This window comes from Vitis vinifera, chromosome 5, assembly GCF_030704535.1.
Source record: "Vitis vinifera cultivar Pinot Noir 40024 chromosome 5, ASM3070453v1".
Classification (NCBI taxonomy): domain Eukaryota; kingdom Viridiplantae; phylum Streptophyta; class Magnoliopsida; order Vitales; family Vitaceae; genus Vitis; species Vitis vinifera.
Window position 1 is genome coordinate 26,274,787 of NC_081809.1, and position 18,295 is coordinate 26,293,081.

Genomic DNA, 18,295 nt, shown 5'->3' on the forward strand with positions numbered 1-18,295 from the left:
AATTTTTGCCCCCTCCCCCTAAATTAAGAGTTACATGTTGCCTCCCCTCAAGCCATTTGTAGGCTCCGCCACTGAGTTCAATGATTTTCAACCTCATCAAGTTTGCAAGTGGAATAAGATGAACTTCAAGCTTAAAAGAAAGTGGTAAAAGAATGTCAAGGCATGGATTTGGTTAACATGTCTGCAATTTGGAGGGAGGAATGAATAGTATATTATTCATATAGGAAGTTTTTCTTTTCCCATATAAAAGAATAATCAAACTAGATATGTTTAGAACGAACATAAAATATGAGATTTAGAATCACACAAAGATCACCCCAATGTTATAATGAAGTAGTTGTAGGTTTTTTTTCTAGAGTGATGTCAAGTTGCAGTTAAGTTGATGCTCCCAACTAGACTATTTAACTCATAAGATTAAACTCAAATTAAATTTAACTTAAAAATTATTTACAAAAGTATTGAGAAGCGAGGAGTCCTTTGGACTTTCATCCTTTCGCGATATAGCCATCAATTAAATTGACATAACTTCAATTAGTTACAAGTATTCTTATTTAGAGGGTTTTCAACACAAGCACATCTTAACCAAATCCAATCTCTCATATTTATGAGATGGACCTCATATGTTATCCTTGAAGCCCCTATTACTTATTTTCTTGTTAAATCGCATCATTAAGAGGCTTAATAAGGGTTGCCTCAAATCAAAGTAAGGTTCAATTAGTTGCAGTGATCAGTTAGATAGTTCAAGTAGTTACGAGCAGTTAGATAGATCAAGTATAAAAGCATAAGTGTAAAGAACAAGTTTTTAGATTTTTAAAAGAAATATATTCAATAGTTTAGTTATAAAATCCCTCACTATATTCAGTAGTTCAGTTCCACAATCTCAACTTCTCATTAGGGTCCATGCATGCATGCATGCATGGTGTCACTTTCACCGAGATGATATAAAATAATGCTTTGATTCAGCATGGCCTTATAAAAATATAGTACTTTGTCAATTTGGCTTGTAAAAATTGGCTGACATTGGTACAAAGAGAGAAAATTAAAGTTGAAGAAAAAAAAGTCACGGGGCCATGTTTAGGATTAGGCCTTCTGCTGGTGTCCTTCCCTTCCGTTCATTGGAAAAGAAAGAGTTTTGCAGGAAAAAAAAAATGGAGAAAGACAAAAGGGTTGATAAAACACATATCAACCCTTTGTTTGTAAGCATTTTCCCAAGGACCTCCGGATTCCTCTGATAATTCATTTTTTTCTTTTTGTCTTAATAAGAAAATTAAATAGATAATCAAAACAAGTATAACAAAATATTAATAATTCTGGTAGGTTGATCCCAAAGGGAAAAAAAAAATAGAAACATTGTTCTTCTAAAAATTTAATTAAATGTTCGTTGCATAATAGATAGGAAAGGAACAAATCTTGTTTGCAAAATCATCTTCAATATATTTCCCTTATTAATGAGATATGGATATATCTGATAATGAATTAAGAAATGTTTATATATCCACTAATAAAAATAGTGATATTTGGATTGAAGGTAGAAGTGGTAATTTGTGTTGATGATTGGTGTTTATGTTGTGTTAGAACCTATGCATCATATTATATAGGTCAATTCAAACTCGACATAGTTAATAATATTGCTAAAAACATAAACTCAAATATTAGTTGATCGTTAAATAAGTAATATGTTGTGTAACACATTTAACCTATTTAATGATTAGATTCTTCTATTTAATAATTAGGCTAAGTAATATATAAGTTTTTATGATTAAAATATCCATGAAATACATTTATGATTCAATTGACCTATTTATTTAAAAATAAATTTAAAATGAGTTAAATAGTTTAAAATTATAATTAGATTAATCAATCAAATTATTAAATGGAACAATTCGAGTCAAATTTGTATTATGCGATTGTTGATCCGAAAACTGCTCATTTATTAAATGAGTTATAGAAGTCGACACGATTATGATTAAATCCGATTATACTCCAGCAAAATCCATAAAAAAGCGTGTTAGGGTTGATGTATCAAACTTTGCCACTCGGCCCTAATTCAGGACATCCAAGTCGTTAATAAATCTGAAGGAACAAATCTTAGTGTTTGGGTGTAACAAGCTCTTAAGTTTGAGGATGAGTCACCCAAATAATGGCTCTTAGAATAAGTTCATGTGGTGTGATGTTGAATGCTATAAAAGGTTTGGTCTACCCTCATTAAACACCGATTGGTTTTCAAATGAGATGGTTCAACACTTTTTTTAAGCAATCTAACATGGTGTTAACTTTTTTTCAAGGGAAAAGAGATCTGATTGATAAGATACTGAGCAATATAATTTTGAATACAAACACATTTATACATATAAGATGTTGGAAGTGTTGAACAACTTCAACATCAGCTGCATAAAATTTCTGCAACAAATTCTTCAATGTTCTTATCAGAGCTTCCACCTTCATTTACTGCCTCTTTAGCCAACTCCTTCCACCTCTCAGCATTCCTTTTCATCTCATTCCCTCGCTCTCCCTCCATGATTTCCTTAATGCACATCTCTATTTCCTGTCTCTTAACAATCCCCTTTTCATCCGCCTTAACTCTAACCCCAACCCGCCATACATCCTCAATAAACTTAGCATTAGTTGTTTGGTCGGAAAACTGAGGCATCGCTACCATTGGCACTCCCAAGCTCAGTGCCTCCAGCGTTGAGTTCCATCCGCAATGAGTGAGGAAACACCCAACTGCTTTATGTGCCAAAACTTTCAGTTGAGGGCACCAACTCACAACCAAACCCTTCCCAGATGTCTCCTCTACAAAATTGTAGGGGAACTTTTTCTCTTCCAATTCTCTGACTACCCACAGGAAATGGCTGTTGCTCCTCTTCAGGCCCCATGCTAGTTCCTCCATCTGCTCCTCTCCCAGTGATGCCACGCTCCCAAATGATACATAAACAACCGACCCAATTTCCTTTGTGTCTAGCCATGTAATGCAGGTGTCAATATTCTGCTTGAAAAGGCTGAGACCGTAGTCTCTGTCATGCTCCAACCTTTTGTCTAAGTACATCGAAGGAACAGTTGGTCCTATTGTCTTGACTGGCCGTTGGCTGTCCATCCAGTTCATCACCTAATGGAATTTAAGTGGAAAGGTGAATTAGAATCAAACTTGTTTTACAAGGTAGCAAAGTTGGTTGTTGATTGATAGTAATTCATTTGGGTGTCTTCATTGTGATGTGGCCTTTTCATCTAGGCATTATTCAATATCATTTTGTTCCTGTCACTTTTAGTTTTCAGACTTTCAGTAACAATGTCTACGTTCAAATGAATGCTAACAAGTGTAAGCTAATTAAGTAGCCAGGCAGGCAGGTCATGATGTTTATACAATATGTAAGTATATGTACAGGGTTTATAAAAATTACCTCATCTTCCAACTTGGTGAAAGTGTTGAACAAGATCCACTTCACTTTCTGAAAATTTGAAAATTGATTCAACAAGAGGTTCAGTAAAGCAGCGTCCGATCCCTTGTCACTAATGAATGATGGAAGATCATTGACATGAAATAGTGGCATGGAAGGCAATGCTACCACTGACCCTTCTAAAGGACTGCTGAATGCCCTTTGATTAAAATGGTAATAGATGGCAGAAACAGCACATGATTGAGTGAAGAAAGAAGCCCCATGTAGGCCTTGTCGTTCAGCCACATCTTGTGCCCATGGCAAAATCGAATCGTACACAAGGATTTTAGCGGGATGGTTGGACCTACTGTGTTGCTCAATGAGCTCAACCAAGCTTTGTGAAGCTGCTATTCTATAGCGCTCCAAAGAGTCCTCAATACTTTCTGCTTTGCGTTGGTCAAACCCTTCACAAATGATCTCAATGTTGATGGAGCTATCTTGGGCATGCATGGACTTGCTAATGGAGCTTGTTGTGATTAATAGTGTAACTTTGAGACCTTTGGAGGCTAAGCGCTTGGAGAATTGGAACATTGGGTTTATGTGACCCTGTGAATGGAAAGGAAGGACCATGATATGTGTTTCACTGAGTCTTTTGTCGCTCTCCATTTTTCCTCCAAAACTATCTTTCTCTCTTCTTTATAACCAGGCCAGATAGAGAAGATGGTATTTATAAAGTTATGCTGGAAGGCCTGATCTTACAACAATCAAAGGCTATAGGAAAGTGGCAAATTAATGTGACTCATTTTTCTGTCTTCAAGCTTTTATCGATCTCTACAGAACCAACAGCACCCCGTTTGTAGGTACATGTAAACGATATAGACAGGAAGAATCTATGTTGGGGCGGCAACTGACCCTTTTGCAAAAAATACTATAGGGCATTTAACATTTCATTGTTTCTTTAATGAAATATGGTCCGGAGATTCATGGTTGAAGTTTTTAGGGGAAACAACTACCCTTTTCATATGATGTTTGACTGGTAGATCAAAGGCTCTTTCGAAGAAGAGAAGTTGGTGAAAGGCGCTTTTCCTCATTTGTATTGTGTTGTAACTTATAAATCCTCATATGTAGGAACCCGGCACAATTTAAGGGTTTTTTTTTTTAACCATCATCAGCTTTAGCACAAATCAACTCAATATACATCGTTGGCTGATCGTTACCTAATTAAACTTTGAGGCAAATAAAAAGCTTAATATGATATTGGGGGCTTCACTTTCCCCCACAAATCAAAAACCAAATAGAATCTATCCTCAAAAAAATCAAAACCAACTATAATCTTCCCTCAAACATCCAAGCACTTCATGAAAGCCCTGGCGTTTTTAAGATGCTTTCAGATTCGATCTCTAGTGTGAGGCCTTGGCATTCTGCATCATCAACCGAGACTAAGAATGTAAGAAGATTAAGATAGTAACCCAACGTATTGAACAACTTGAATCACGCACTATGGTTGAACAACAATGAGTTACTTATATCATGATGGCTTCAGCATAATGAGTGAAGAGGTTTTGAGTATGACAGTAGGAATAGAAATTGAATACCAACTCTTGTATTCCCTTGAAGAATACTTGCTTCCCATGACAAAAGAAAGGGAGGACAAGGACATAACTCCCTGAAGAAGGAATCACTTTCTATGGAAGAATATTAAAGGAAGGAAACAGGCACTCAAAGGAGAAGGTAAAATAATCTGTCAAACCTGTGGCAAAGCTAACCATAGTGCTATAAATTACTGGCACAGGTATGACTAAGCATATCAAGCATATGATATCCCACAAGCCTTAGCTATAATGAATGTAAATGACTAGAATGCTCCAAGGTAACATGCTTAATAACTGAAAACATCTTATTATGAACGAGAAGAATTTAGGTTGGTAATGGAGAATGTTAAAAAATTTCACATGATGGTGGTGTCTATTTGTTTACCTCTCATGGTGATTTAAGCTAAAGGAACTTCTTATATATGGTTCCCAATATGAAAAAGAATCATGTTGTCAATGCATAGGCCAACGTCTTACAACAAATAATGCTTTAATTTGTTTTTAATTCTCATCCATTGGTTTTTCAATTAACGATCACAATCAAATGATCTTAGTGAAAAGCCATAAAAAGGTTCATCTTTGTGCCTTGGATGACAATATATGGACATGAGACATTAAGTGGAATTAATTAAGAGTGCACTTGACGAAATATCTTTTTGAAGTGTTTTCAATTAAAGTATTTTTTTTATAAGTATTTTGAGAAAATTACATATCAAGTATTTATTTAACTAAAAAACACTACAAATAATTTATTAACTTTTTAAAAGTGTTTCTTCAATTTTGTCAAACGTTTTTTTTTTTTTCTTTAAAACACTTTTTATGTTAAAAATATTTTTTTAGAAAACACTATCAAATGAATCATAAATCTATTTAACAAAGCCTCCTACCATATATAACACCAAATTAAGATTAGGTCACCCCTCACTCTAAGCTTTTAAAATTTTGCAAACTAAGAAAGTCATAAATCTAGCTCTCTAGTTAGACTAATAAACCCTCACTTTGTGTTATTTATACACAGATTTATACAACAAACTTAGATAGAGTTTAGAAAGCTTTTGTTTGATTTTTCCAAAAGAATTTCTTCCGATATGGAGCCACCCAACAGTTCACCCTTAGTCCAAGATTTTAAAATTTTGCAAGCCAAGAAAGTTAATTATAGGTATCTCTAGTTGGACTAGTGTATTAGCTAGTTGTCAACCTAGAAAGAGTTGCAAGCTTCTGTTTGCTCTGTCCAGTAAACTAAAATCTCAAAGTTTGCCTTGGGACATGTAAAATACACTATGATTTGTGGGAACTTGTTTCAATCGCTTTAGTGCAGGATTTTCAATATTATGCCACTCCTATTGATGATTGCTTGTTACAAATGGCTATATACCTAGAAAAAAAGTTCAGATTTTTATGATGGTTTCTAGCATTCCAAGGCTCATTGAAAATGATCAACTTAAAAGGAAAGTGCAAATATATATAAAAATAATTGTGGTGGATAATCCCAATCAACTTGTTTTTAAGAACCTTTAATTGCACTAATTTCTCATTAATTTTTTGTCCAGGAACACCATGTAGCAGAATGGAACTGTGGAACGCAAGCACAAGCTTGTAGTTGAAACTGGTTTGACAATGCTCTTTCATGCTAATCTTTCATAAAATTTGTGGGTAGATGCCTTAGTACTCTTGACAACAATGGTTTTTGAAGAAAATGTTTATCCTTATGCTAATCAATACTTGGTTGTCCAAAAGGTCGGTCCCTAGACGTCTTCAATTTCTTCCAAAATTTGCATGCGAGTTGTACTTAACCTCGTCATTTTTCCTGATCTTGAACCTAAGGTGTGTGTCTACACATTCTGCAGGACTACAGTCATCACAAGCCATTTCCACCAATGCTACTTCTGCACAAAAGAAAGCCAAGGTTCACATAAAGATTGCTGTGATGAATATTAACTCCCGCTGATGAACTTTTCAAGTCTAACCTCAAAATACCAGACTGGTTTAATGCCATGAATGAGTAGTCCGATGACTTGCAGTGAAATAATAATACCTGAACTTTCAAGTCTCATGCTAACACCATCATCCTTAATGATCTTCAAAACAGAACTGAAAGCAAATGCTACTGCTGGCAGATGCTAAGCAAGAATAGTTACCAGAGGCTTTACTCAAATCCTGAAACAGGATTTTGATGAAATTTCCAATTAATTTAGTTATGAAACTTGAACACTATTCTTTTAATACTCTTTATAGCTCATAAGGAGAATGTCCACATGGAGAAATCTCCAGAAAAAGCATTTCATTTTAAGCATCTAACCACTGGTGTTGGTAGTCATGGTTTGAGAGATATCTGGTCATTTTCCAATAAGCGTATGTCCAATATGACTGCTGTATCACTTGGAGCACACTCCCAGAGGGTTTTAGTATTGTAGGGAGGAGTTTCACTTTAGCGCAATGTGTTCAGTGCATGTTTCCCTGTTTACATATTCTTGAAAATGTTTGTTATTTTCTTTTTTTGCTTTATTAAGCAATCTAATTCTGTCAACCTTTTTTCTCTCACTCCTGAAACCAATCCTTTCAAAATCTTAAACACATAATGTAAAAGATGTTGAAAGATGAACAATAGGAAGATTACTGTTAATTTAGAAATTTGAAAATCAACTAAATTAAGCTGAGACTTTTTCCACACAGATGAGTACCAAGGAAGTAGATGGCCAAAAATAAAGGGACAGCGAATATAACTGAAATGGAAGTACAGATTGAAGAATTTGAAGAAAAATATGAAGAATTTGAAGACAAAATATGGAGGAACACCTCAATTCATTCTGTGATACCTCTCTTTACAATGAATGAAAGCATAAATAAATAGCCTACGGATATGAGACAATTCCGGAATGGAATTTCCCTTACATGGAAAGTGAATAAACTCTTACATGGGAAGTGAATAAACTACTCTTACATGGAAAGTGAATAAACTACTTTGCTAGAATTACTCCTAAATATATAAACTACTCTTACATGGAAAGTGAATAAACTACCTTGCTAGAATTACTCCTAAATCAATTATAATAAAGGCTGTACATTACACTAATTAGGGAAGTAAACAGAGGATGCTGGCTTGATTTCCAACACTCCCCCTCAAGCCGCGTTGTAGATGTTGATCATTCCAAGTTTTTCTGTCAGATCTTTGAAGTTAACTCGAGCAAGAGCTTTTGTGAGAATGTCAGTCGTTTGACAGTTTGTTGGAGTGTAGCTGACTTTGAAAACTCCTTCTTCAATCTTTTCCTTGATAAAGTGTCGATCTATCTCCACGTGCTTAGTTCGATCATGATGAACCGAATTCTTAGCGATACTGATGGTAGCTTGATTGTCGCAGTATAACACCATGGGATGCTTGAAAGCTTCCTGAATATTCTGAGGAACTTGTATCTCTGTGATGCTAGAAGTGAATGCACGAAACGTAGATGATAGCTTATCATAAGAAATAAAATTTCCAATGGGATGCTGAGTGCATGATCTAACTCCTTTCCTCCAAGCTATGAGCATATTAAGAATATCATTTTCTAACTCGGAATCAACAATACCATCAGGAGCATTGTTACCTGGAAGTTTGCTTGGATTAGGACCCGGTTCTGCCTCATGGGTTTGTTGAGAAAGTGTTCTTTCCTCCGTTTCCTCTTGGATGTGCTCCTTATCCCATAAGTCAACAATGGACTCGGGTTGATTAAATGACTCTGGAGGAATGTGATTTTCAGTGGTGATGGGTGACTCACTGAATGACTCAAGATCCCAAAATTGATATTCTTGAGTTGAATTCTCCCCCTGAATATCGTTTTTGGGATAGTAAGGCCGGGTTTCAAAAAAGGTGACATCCATTGAATTGTAGAATTTTCTTGTGACCGGAAAGTAACACTTATACCCTTTTTGATTTGAAGAATACCCAAGAAAGATGCACTTGAGTGACCTAGGATCAAGTTTACTTCTATGTTGTTGATTGATATGAACAAAGACAGAGCACCCGAAAATTTTGGGTGGGACGGTGGAGATGAGACGAGTAGTCGGAAAGGATTTTAGGAGTGTTTGACAAGGTGTTTGGAATTTTAGTACCCTAGACGGCATCCTATTGATGAGGTAGGCTGCCGTAAGTACAGCTTGCCCCCAGAATAATTTTGGAACATTCATGGAGAACATTAGTGATCTAGCCACCTCTAACAAATGCCTATTTTTCCTTTCAGCGATTCCATTTTGTTGTGAGGTATCAACACATGAACTTAAGTGAACTATCCCTTCTTGTGCTAGAAATTCTCCTAGAATGGAGTTGAAATAATCCCTAGCATTATCAGACTTTAGAATTTGTATTTTTGACTGGAATTGGGTCTGAATCATATTTTTAAAATTTTTGAAAATTTGACTCGTTTCAGATTTTTCTTTCATGAGGAATACCCAAGTTAATCTAGTGTGATCATCTATGAATGAGACAAACCACCTAGTACCAGTTACATTTTTTATTCTTGACGGACCCCAGATATCGCTATGAATCATTGAGAATGGACTAGACTCTTTATAGGGTTGAATGGGAAAGTGAGACCGAACTTGCTTTGATAATTGACAGATTTCACACTCAAAGGATTTTGGATTTTTATTAAATAATGAAGGAAATAAATGCTTGAGATACATAACATTTGGATGACCTAAGCGATAGTGCCACAACCTAATTGCACTATCGTTATTTTGACATGAAACCGAAAAAGAATTACTACCAACTGTCATTTGAGGTTGTTCTTGTGGATCATGGCGCTCCTTAAGGATGTAGAGTCCAGAGCATTCCTCAGCATTGCCAATCGTCTTCCCCGAATCCAAATCCTGAAATTCACAGTGAGTGAAGGAAAAATTAGTAATACACCTCTTTTCCTTAGTGAGTTTACTAATTGACAATAGATTACAGTCCAAGTTAGGAACAAGGAGAACAGAGTTGAGAGTAAGATCCCTAGATAGCACAACTGAACCTGTTCCAACAACCTTTGATAGTGAACCATCTGCTATTCGGATTGTTAAATTATTTGGACATGAGCTATATGTATCAAAAATTGCCGCATCTCCCGTCATATGATCAGATGCTCCTGAGTCCACTATCCAAGGTTTTTTACGTTTCTTACCAGCAGTGAAGGCACTCAAAAAATTACCTTTGTGAACCAAGGTTCCGGAACCAATGACCTGGTTGGAAGATGAGCCAGTTTGTGACTGTACTGACAAAAGAGGAGACAGTAGTTTCTGAAGCATCTCCATTTGCTTCTTATTAAAGGGCTAGCTTCAGGTTGTGGCGATTGTTCATCGATAGCCACATGATTGCCTCGTCCTTCTTTCTCAAGTGGTTGACGTGGCTTCCAATCTACTGGCTTTCCATGAATCTTCCAGCAAGTTTCTCTTGAGTGTCCCGGCTTTCTACAATGATCACACCAAGGTCTACCTCCTTTAATTTTTTGACGGTTGTCAAAAGGAGCGAATTGAGTCTTAAGAGCCGAGCTTTCTGCCATATTCAGTTGTTGATGGGATCCCATCATGAGATTTTTCCGACTTTCTTCGCGACGGACTTCAGAGAATGCCTCTCTGAGGCTAGGTAGGGGTTTTACTCCCATGATTCTTCCTCTGATTTCATCAAGATTTTTGTTCAAACCTAACAAAAATTTAAACACACGTTTCCCTTCGACAATCTTTTTATACAAAAAACCATCTGTAACACAATTCCAGTTATGAACCTCAAACGTATCAAGTTGACGCCATAGACGAGTAAGAGTATTGAAATATTCAGTTACCATAAGGTTCCCTTGACGCAAATCGTGGAGGATGCCTTCAATCTGGATGATTTCAGATGTGTTTTCCTTGTCTGAGAAAGTTTCTTTTGCAGTGTTCCAGATTTCTTTGGCAGTATCAAATGACAGAAAATTTTCACCAATGTCAGCGGTCATAGAGTTGACTAGCCAGGACATGACCATATTATTTTCTGCTATCCACTTTTTGTAGGTTGATGCTGTGGTTTCTGGTGCCGCCGAAGCTCCGGTGATGTAGTCATCTTTCTCCTTTCCCCGTATAAACATTAATATGGACTGAGACCATTGCAAATAATTTTGCCCATTCAGTTTATGGGCTGTGATTGGAAGATGAGAGGTTTCCATCTGATGAGAGGATGAAGATGATGAGATGATGATATCAGAAGTAGAGGATGATGAATTGGTAGCCATTCCAAAGGCTGGACCGTATTTAGGCATAAATTAGAAGAATAGAATTGAGTAAAAAAAACTGACTAAAGATGAAGACGATGAGACAGGATTAAACCTGCTCTGATACCATGAAGAATTTGAAGAAAAATATGAAGAATTTGAAGACAAAATATGGAGGAACACCTCAATTCATTCTGTGATACCTCTCTTTACAATGAATGAAAGCATAAATAAATAGCCTACGGATATGAGACAATTCCGGAATGGAATTTCCCTTACATGGAAAGTGAATAAACTCTTACATGGGAAGTGAATAAACTACTCTTACATGGAAAGTGAATAAACTACCTTGCTAGAATTACTCCTAAATATATAAACTACTCTTACATGGAAAGTGAATAAACTACCTTGCTAGAATTACTCCTAAATCAATTATAATAAAGGCTGTACATTACACTAATTAGGGAAGTAAACAGAGGATGCTGGCTTGATTTCCAACACAGATATTTTAATGTTGTATTTCAATCTGAGCTGCATAAAAGCTGCAACAAATTCTTGAATGTTCTTATCAGAGCTTCCTCCTTCATTTACTGCCTCTTTAGCTAACTCCTCCCATCTCTCAGCATTTCTTTTCATCTCATTCCGTCTCTCTCCCTCCATGATTTCGCTTATGCGCATCTCTATTTCCTCTCTCTTAACAATCCATTTTTCATCGGCCTTAACTCTAACCCCAACTTGCCATACATCCTCAACAAACTTAGCATTAGTTGTTTGGTCTGAAAACCGAGGCATTGCTATCATTGGCACTCCCAAGCTCATTGCCTCTAGTGTTGAGTTCCATCCACAATGAGTCATGAAACGCCCGACCGATTTGTGAGCTAAAACTTCTAGTTGACAACACCAACTCCCAACCAAACCCTTCTCGGATGTTTCCTCTGTGAAATTGTCAGGGAGTTTTTTCTTTTCCAATTCTCTGACTAACAACATGAAGTGGTTGTTGCTCCTTCTCAGGCCCCATGCTAGTTCCTCCATCTGCTCTTCTCCCAGTGATGCCAAGCTTCCAAACGATACATAAACCACAGAACCAATGCCCTTTGTGTCTAGCCACGTAATGCAGGTGTCAACATTCTGCTGGAAAAGGCTGAGGCCATAGTCTTTGTCATCCTCCAACCTCTTGTCCAAGTACATCGAAGGAACAGTTGGTCCTATTGTCTTGATTAATGGTCTTTGGCTTGCCATCCATTTCATTACCTAATGGAATTTAAGCAAGAAGTTAACAGAATGAAACAATTACTTAGCTATCATATCATGGAAAATAAAGACTCCAATTTATGAAATTAAGTAAAATTGGTTACTGTTGGCCTTGCCTCAAAGGAAAAAACCTTTCATCATAATGAAGCAAAGTTGATTGTCGACTGGTGGTAATACATTTGGGTATTATTCCTCTCACTCTTTGTTCTACTCTACGAGGTTAATTTCCATATTGAAAGCCGATAAATAGTGGTGGTTTCTGTAACAATGTCTGTGCTACAGATGTTAATGCGTCCAAGTTACGTAGCTAGACTAGCAGATCGTTATGTTTGTATTATATGTAGGTCTACATACAGGGTTTACGAGAAGTACCTTATTTTTCAACTTGTCAAAAGTGTTATACAATATCCACTTCCCTTTCTTGAAATTTGAAAACTGACTCAAGATGAGGTTCAGTAAAGCTGAGTGGAGTGGGCTTTTTACATTTGATAAAATGATGGAAGATCGTCGACACGTAATAGTGGCATGGAAGGCATCAACAATGTTGATTCTTCTAAAGGAGTGTTGAATACCCCTTGATAGAAATGGCAATAGATAGCTGAAACATCACGTGATTGAGTGAAGAATGGAACCCCATCAAGGCCTAGGTGTTCATCTAGGTCTTGTGCCCACGGAAAAACCGAGTCATAGATAAGGAGTTTAGCAGGATGGTTGGATCTATTGTGCTTCTCCATAAGCGCGGTCACTAATATTCTAAAACGCTCCAGATAGTCCTCAATACTTCTTGTTGGAGTCTGTCAAACTCTTCAGAAATGATCACAATGTTGATGGAGCTAGTTTGGGCGTGCATAGACTGACTATTGGAAGTTGTTGCGATTACTAGTGTAACCTTGAGACCTTTGGAGGCCAAACGCTTGGAGAATTGGAGCATCAGGTTTATGTGACCTTGTGCATGGAAAGGAAGGACCATGATATGTGTTTCACTAACTCTTTTTTCACTCTCCATTTTCCTCCAAAACGATCTTCTTTCTTCTTTAACCAGGCCAGATACAGAAGTCAGTATTTCTATAGTTGCAGATGCTGAAAGGCCTAATCTTCCAACAATGAAAGGCCAAGAAAGTGGTCATCTCATGTGTCTGTCTTCTAGCTTTTATCTCTTCAGAACCAGCAGCACCTTCATTTTGTAGGTACATGTAAACTATATAAATTAGTAACAATCTATGTCGGGAGGGCAATTGGGATCGTCCTTTTCAATTAGAAAATAAATTGGGAAAGGAATTAGGAAAGGACCTTTTGCAAAAATTATTATATGGTATTTTGACATTTTATCGGTGTTTCTTTCATGAACTAAGGTCTCAAGGTTCATGGTTTTAATTTTATTTAATGAATACAAGTACAACTACCCTTTGCATATGGTGTTTGACTGGCAGATCAAAGGGCCCTTCCAAATTAAGAAGAGAAGTTGGTAAAGGTGCTTTTCCTTGGATGTGAAGTGGAGTCGTTGTCCAATATAGTTTTAATCTTTCAGAATGATTACACTTTTGCTGGATCTCATCTTCTTGTTTGTTTCCCGCTCAATCCTTCAGCACAAAACATATATGGCAATTCTCCTTTTTCTCAACTAACAAATTCATGGGGAAAATCATAGTCATTAATTACCAGGAAAAGATCATTTGAGTTCAAACTATGTCAAAATTTCACCAAAAGAAGTACAAGCTAGCTAGAGATATAAATGGCCAATCTCTTAAAATTAATATTAATCGATACAATTAGAATTAGTTATTAGTAATTAGGTAAAGAACCAATAAGTAAAAGTGGCTAACATGATTAACTTGAGACTTTTTACTTTTGTACACAAAAAATTAACTCTCTCTTGGCATATCAAACTAAAACCTTGGCCATTGATCTTATTCTAATATTATATATCTTCCATTTTCTTGTCAACTAATTCTTCTTCTCTCCACTCCCATACTTATAGAGTCCCTAATCCATATTGATATTTATTATAATCAAATTACGTACTAGAATCATATTCTTTCCCTCTTCTTTATTTTCAACCTCATGCACTATTGTAAGTTTTAAAAACTCAAAAGTATGCATAGATATAACATGATGAAACAAAGAGATAACATGAGTTAGTTTACATATATTTTTAGGGGATTGCATGTTCTGGACTCAAATATTAGTTTTCTGCATGCATAAAAGAAATAGAGTTTTGTAGATGATGTTTCCTTTCCAAAAGTGAATTAGAAGAAACATCTGGTGATATACTGTTATTAGATAATGGAATCCTGTTTTTTCTCGTATTGGTACTGTGCGTGTGAATCCTTCTTCAACGAGAAAGCGGAGGATGACATAAGGAATCGTGCCTCTATGTTTGTTTTGGACTATTTAATAGAAGAGAAACCTTACGTAAATCTTTTAAGGGATGATGAGCAAAGGATTTGTGGGAACTTGTTTCAATCGCTTCAGTGCAGCATTTTCAATATTATGCCACTCCTATTGATGATTGCTTGTTACACATGGTTATATACCTAGATAAAAAATTCAGATTTTTGTGATGGTTTCTAACATTCCAAGGCTTATTGAAAATGATCGACTTAAAAGGAAAGTGCAAATATTGAAAAATAATTGTGGTGGATAATCCCAATCAACTTGTTTTTAAGAACATTTAATTGCACTAATTTCTCATTAATTTTTTGTCCAGGAACACCATATAGCAGAATGGAACTGCAGAACAAAAGCACAAGCTTGTAGTTGAAACTGGTTTGACAATGCTCTTTCATGCTAATCTTTCATAAAAGCTGTGGGTAGATGCCTAAAGTGTACCCTTCACACCTACGGTTTTTGATGAAAATGTTTATCCTTATGCTAACCAATACTTGGTTTTCCTAAAGGTCGTCCGATATATTCAATTTCTTCCAATTTTCATGCAAGTTGTACTTAACATGGCCCTTTTTCCAGATCTTGAACCTAAGGTGTCTACACATTCTGCAGGACTACAATTTTCATTTTAAGCATCTAACCAATGGTGATGGTAGTCATGGTTTGAGAGATATCGGATCATTTTCCAATAAGCGTATGTCCAACATGACCGATGTATCACTTGGAGTAACCTTTAGTATGTAGCTGTTATATGCTGTGGAGTACACTCCCAAAGGGTTTTAGTATTGTAGGCAGGAGTTTCACTTTAGCGCAATGTGTTCAGTGTATGTTTCTTCTTGAAAAATGTTTGTTTATTTTCTTTTTTCACTTTATTAAGCAATCTAATTCTGTCAACCTTTTTTCTCACACTCCTGAAACCAATCCTTTCAAAATCTTAAACACACAATATAAAAGATGCTGAAAGATGAACAATAGGAAGATTACTGTTAATTTAGAAATTTGAAAATCAACTAAGTTATGCTGAGACTTTTTCCATACAGATGAGTAACATGGAAGTAGATGGCCAAAAACAAAGGGACAGCGAATATAACTGAAATGGGAGTACAGAGATTTTAGTGTTGTATTTCAATCTGAGCTGCATAAAAGTTCTGCAACAAATTCTTCCAAGTTCTTATCGGAGCTTCCTCCTTCATTTACTGCCTCTTTAGCTAATTCTTTCCACCTCGCAGCATTCCTTTTCATCTCATACCCTCTCTCTCCCTCCATAATTTCGCTTAGGCACATCTCTATTTCCTCTCTCTTAACAATCCCTTTTTCATCGGCCTTAACTCTAACCCCAACTTGCCATATATCCTCAACAAATTTAGCATTAGTTGTTTGGTCTGAAAACCGAGGCATTGCTATCATTGGCACTCCCAAGCTCAGTGCCTCCAGTGTTGAGTTCCATCCGCAATGAGTCATGAAACACCCGACTGCTTTGTGAGCTAAAACTTCTAGTTGACAACACCAACTCACAACCAAACCCTTCTCGGATGTTTCCTCTATGAAATTGTTAGGGAGTTTTTTCTTTTCCAATTCTCTGACTACCCACATGAAGTGGCTGTTGCTCCTTTTCAGGCCCCATGCTAGTTCCTCCATCTGCTCTTCTCCCAGTGATGCCAAGCTTCCAAACGATACATAAACCACAGAACCAATGCCCTTTGTGTCTAGCCACGTAATGCAGGTGTCAACATTCTGCTGGAAAAGGCTGAGGCCATAGTCTTTGTCATCCTCCAACCTCTTGTCCAAGTACATCGAAGGAACAGTTGGTCCTATTGTCTTGATTAATGGTCTTTGGCTTGTCATCCATTTCATTACCTAATGGAATTTAAGCAAGAAGTTAACAGAATGAAACAATTACTTAGCTATCATATCATGGAAAATAAAGACTCCAATTTATGAAATTAAGTAAAATTGGTTACTGTTGGCCTTGCCTCAAAGGAGAAAATCTTTCATCATAATGAAGCAAAGTTGGTTGTCGACTGGTGGTAATACATTTGGGTATTATTCCTCTCACTCGTTGTTCTACTCTACGAGGTTAATTTCCTTATTGAAAGCCTATAAATCCTATAAATAGTGGGTGGTTTCTGTAACAATGTCTGTGCTACAGATGTTAATGTGTCCAAGTTAAGTAGCTAGACTAGCAGGTCGTTATGTTTGTATTATATGCAAGGTCTATATACAGGGTTTACAAGAAGTACCTGATCTTCCAACTTGTCAAAAGTGTTACACAATATCCACTTCCCTTTCTTGAAATTTGAAAACTGACTCAAGACGAGGTTCAGTAAAGCTGAGTCGACTGGGCTTTTAACATTGATAAATGATGGAAGATCGTCGACACGTAATAGTGGCATGGAAGGCATGGATACTGTTGATTCTTCTAAAGGAGTGTTGAATACCCCTTGATAGAAATGGTAATAGATAGCTGAAACAGCACATGATTGAGTGAAGAATGGAACCCCATCAAGGCCTAGGTGTTCAGCTAGGTCTTGTGCCCACGGCAAAACCGAGTCATAGATAAGTAGTTTAGCAGGATGGTTGGATCTATTGTGCTTCTCCATAAGCGCGGTCAAGCCTTGTGAAGCTAATATTCTAAAACGCTCCAGATAGTCCTCAATACTTTCTTCTTGTTGGCGTCTGTCAAACTCTTCAGAAATGATCTCAATGTTGATGGAGCTAGTTTGGGCGTGCATGGACTGACTATTGGAAGTTGCCGCGATTACTAGTGTAACCTTGATACCTTTGGAGGCCAAGCGCTTGGAGAATTGGAGCATCGGGTTTATGTGACCCTGTGCATGGAAAGGAAGGACCATGATATGTGTTTCACTAACTCTTTTGTCACTCTCCATTTTCCTCCAAAACGATCTTTCTTTCTTCTTTAACCAGGCCAGATACAGAAGTCAGTATTTCTAGAGTTGCAGATGCTGGAAGGCCTAATCTTCCAACAATGAAAGGCCAGGAAAGTGGTCATCTCATGTGTCCGTCTTCTAGCTTTTATCTCTTCAGAACCAGCAGCACCCTCAATTTTTAGGTACATGTAAACCATATAAATTAGTAACAATCTATGTCGGGAGGCCAATTGGATCGTCCTTTTCAATTAGAAACTTAATAAATTGGGAAAGGAATTAGGAAAGGACCATTGGCAAAAACTATTATATGGTATTTTGACATTTTGTTGGTGTTTCTTTCATGAAATAAGTTCTAGAGGTTCATGGTTTTAAGCTTATTTAATGAATACAAGTACAACTACCCTTCTCATATGGTGTTTGACTGGCAGATCAAAGGGCGCTTCCAAATTAAGGAGAGAAGTTGGTAAAGATGCTTTTCCTTGGACGTGATGTGAAGTTGTCCAATATATTTTTGATCTTTCAGAATGGTTACACTTTTGCTGGATCTCATCTTCTTGTTCGTTTCCCTCCATCTCTTTAGAAAGAGTCATTAGATATCATTCTGC

General features: G+C 36.7%; 2 protein-coding genes and 1 pseudogene across 2 annotated transcripts; all 3 read right to left on the bottom strand.

The window, feature by feature from the left end:
- Nucleotides 1-2,383: 2,383 nt before the first annotated feature.
- Nucleotides 2,384-4,040, bottom strand: LOC100261147 (mogroside IE synthase). Its single transcript, XM_019219734.2, has 2 exons — nt 3,399-4,040; nt 2,384-3,106 (listed from the first exon to the last, which is right to left on the bottom strand). Exons 1-2 carry the CDS (start codon nt 4,038-4,040, stop codon nt 2,384-2,386), a joined length of 1,365 nt encoding a protein of 454 aa, XP_019075279.1.
- Nucleotides 4,041-10,265: 6,225 nt separating this feature from the next.
- LOC109121558 (mogroside IE synthase-like) lies at nt 10,266-13,151 on the bottom strand (annotated as a pseudogene).
- A 2,721-nt stretch (nt 13,152-15,872) lies between these two features.
- Nucleotides 15,873-17,690, bottom strand: LOC100250917 (mogroside IE synthase). Its single transcript, XM_002275351.5, has 2 exons — nt 17,043-17,690; nt 15,873-16,659 (listed from the first exon to the last, which is right to left on the bottom strand). Exons 1-2 carry the CDS (start codon nt 17,688-17,690, stop codon nt 15,928-15,930), a joined length of 1,380 nt encoding a protein of 459 aa, XP_002275387.2. The 3' UTR covers nt 15,873-15,927.
- Between the last annotated feature and the right edge of the window lie 605 nt (nt 17,691-18,295).